We start from the raw sequence: 2,450 nt of genomic DNA on the forward strand, positions 1-2,450 counted from the left end.
GCAGGAATGAGCTACTGTCACAGAAACATGCTTATTTAGCATCAATATGAGCCTATTAAAGATGATACAAGGGAACCAGAAAGACTTTTTCTCTTTTTGTTCATGCATTAATCAGCAAGATAATTGACGGCGTGGGTGAGTAAAAGGCAGTTTAGGTGCTGCTCACCGTCTGTTCTCTCGACTGTTGCTGAACAGTTTGATCATGTCTGAAAGGAAGAGCCGCCGAACCTCCATCAGCTCTGTGCTGTGGGCTGAGTTCTTCAGTAAGGTTGCCACCACCTTGAGAATCACTGATGTCACATGCACACAAACACATATTGTCAATTTATTAGAACTGAATGCTTTAGAAAGACTAAAACTCAGTGTAACACCTACTGTAATTGGCTTACTTGGGTTCTGAATCTTGATAGTAGAGTCAGGCTCAGGATGAGGTTTGTGAACTACCTGTGTGCACACTTGCTCTGTCAGTATCTGGTGTGGGAAGCAGTGAGAAGACATCAGCCACACATTCTGTACACACAGTCTGATGCTGCAGTAACAGTGGAACATTTGAAAGGGAAACGATTTGTTACCTCGTACAGAGTGTTGTAGGTCGTCACCGTCACAATGTTGGTGTGCAGCATGAGCCTCTCTCCCAAGAGAGTAAAGAGGCTGTGTGTGTGCATGATCTCCATCTTCCTCCTGTGTATAAACACACACAAGCACACACACAGACATAACAGTAAAGTGGCTTGTTTAGAGCTCTCTAAGCAACTGAAAGGATCAGTGAGTGCCATCAGCTTGTTTCCCTATTCTTACCCACAGGGAGCCATGCTCAGGAGACAAGTGTCAGGAACTGCCTGCTGTCATAAACTGGGGTAATTTTGTTGGAGGTGTGTAGGGTAATGAAGTTAGGCTGTCACTAGGAATGGTTCCCAGACACAACAAAGGTACCACAGCAGGCACAAACTACTTCTTCAAACAACATAAGGACTACTGTCAAAAGCTGATGCTCAAAAACTGCTCTACTCTGCTGCCACTGCCTCAAGACAAGTTGGGATTTTCTTAATAAGTCAACAATATTTTTTGTATTTTGGAAAGGCTGGCAAATAGGACACTTAGGAAAAGAGTAGCACTTCTCTAAACTGTATAAATATGGAAATCTGGGAGAAAGGGCAAACTGGTGATGCTTAGCAAGCTGAGGTGACACTTGTACAAGGCTGCTCAACCAACAATGTACAGTGAGAGGATGGGCCTTATTGTAAATGCATTCATGACTGTAAATCCAAACTCACTCCCTGAATTCATTATGTTTATGGTTTTAAGTCATGTAAATGCAATTATTACAAAAAGGAAATCTGAGACAATGTCTTCCTTTTGCACTCTGGCATGCTTTTTTAGTTTTCTTCTATTGCATGGCAAAAAATGATATTTGTAAATAAATCTACTGTATCACATTATCCTATTTGTATTATCAACTCAATATCTAACATCACTGAATAAAAAGTGATAAATTCAATTACAAAAAACTAGTAACTTCAACAAAGCACTGAAGATACTAATTCATGAGCGTTACTAGATCTCATAGTGAACCAGCACTGTGCTTTAAAATGTATGAAAGCTATTAAAGTGAGGTGAAAGCAGGCTTTCCTGAAGCACTCATGTCCCTTGAGGATATACGCCTTTTACTGGTACCTGGGGCAGTCTGGCAGAGAGTTAAGCCTGCCCTTTCTCTCACTTTAATAGGCACCGATAACACCAAAACACCTGGTGCCCACCATTGTGAGCAGAGCACAACCCCCATATCTTTCCCATTCATCCCTGCATCCCTCATGTTGAATCACAGGCTCTCTGACTTTAGGCATTCTCTCTCCCCTCTCCATGTGCAGCATACAGAAGATATGCTGCCATCCTAGTGGACACTTCATTATTTATTTCACTCTCCAGGACAGTAACTTGGACTTTTTCTACCCTTCTTTTACGTCAAGTAATGACACAGGAGACACAACGGCAGGAATCCAAGTGTTTTACAAAGAAGAGCACACTGATTTGCAAAACTGGCATCCAGTCAAGAGTTATAGGCTCTTTTCTCTGAATGTAAAGCCTGATTTATGATGCTTCAGTTTCTATGCTATTATCATATTGTTGCTAAAATGGACATTTCCTGGACATGGAAGAGGCTAAACATGACAAGACAACATACAGTAGTTGGCAGCATGAGATTGTTCATTATGAAAAAAAACCAAACAAACTGGGCAGCACGGTGGCGCAGTGGTTAGCACCGTTGCCTCACAGCGAAAAGGTTCCAGGTTCGGGCCCTCCTGGGACCTTTCTGTGTGGAGTTTGCATGTTCTCTCTGCGTACTCCGGCTTCCTCCCACAGTCCAAAGGTCCCAAAGTCCCATAGGAGAGCGTGTGCGTGTGTGTGGTTGTTGTGTTAGCCCCGCGATGGATTGGCAACCTGTCCAGGGT

The 2,450-nt window shown here is 42.9% G+C and overlaps 1 protein-coding gene across 4 annotated transcripts in view; it reads right to left on the reverse strand.

Moving 5' to 3' along the window:
- The window catches only part of LOC109967493 (neurobeachin-like), a 193,426-nt gene that overhangs the window by 116,357 nt on the left and 74,619 nt on the right, over positions 1–2,450 (reverse strand). For all 4 annotated transcript variants that reach the window (XM_020613099.1, XM_020613098.1, XM_020613097.1 and 1 more), the window contains exons 18-20: positions 573–681; positions 390–471; positions 167–290 (exon numbers count right to left, since the gene is read on the reverse strand). In XM_020613099.1, the coding sequence (XP_020468755.1) occupies positions 167–290; positions 390–471; positions 573–681 (315 nt within the window). The remainder of the gene's footprint in view (positions 1–166; positions 291–389; positions 472–572; positions 682–2,450) is intronic.

Source organism: Monopterus albus, unplaced genomic scaffold (genome assembly GCF_001952655.1).
Source record: "Monopterus albus unplaced genomic scaffold, M_albus_1.0 scaffold130.1, whole genome shotgun sequence".
Lineage (NCBI taxonomy): Eukaryota > Metazoa > Chordata > Actinopteri > Synbranchiformes > Synbranchidae > Monopterus > Monopterus albus.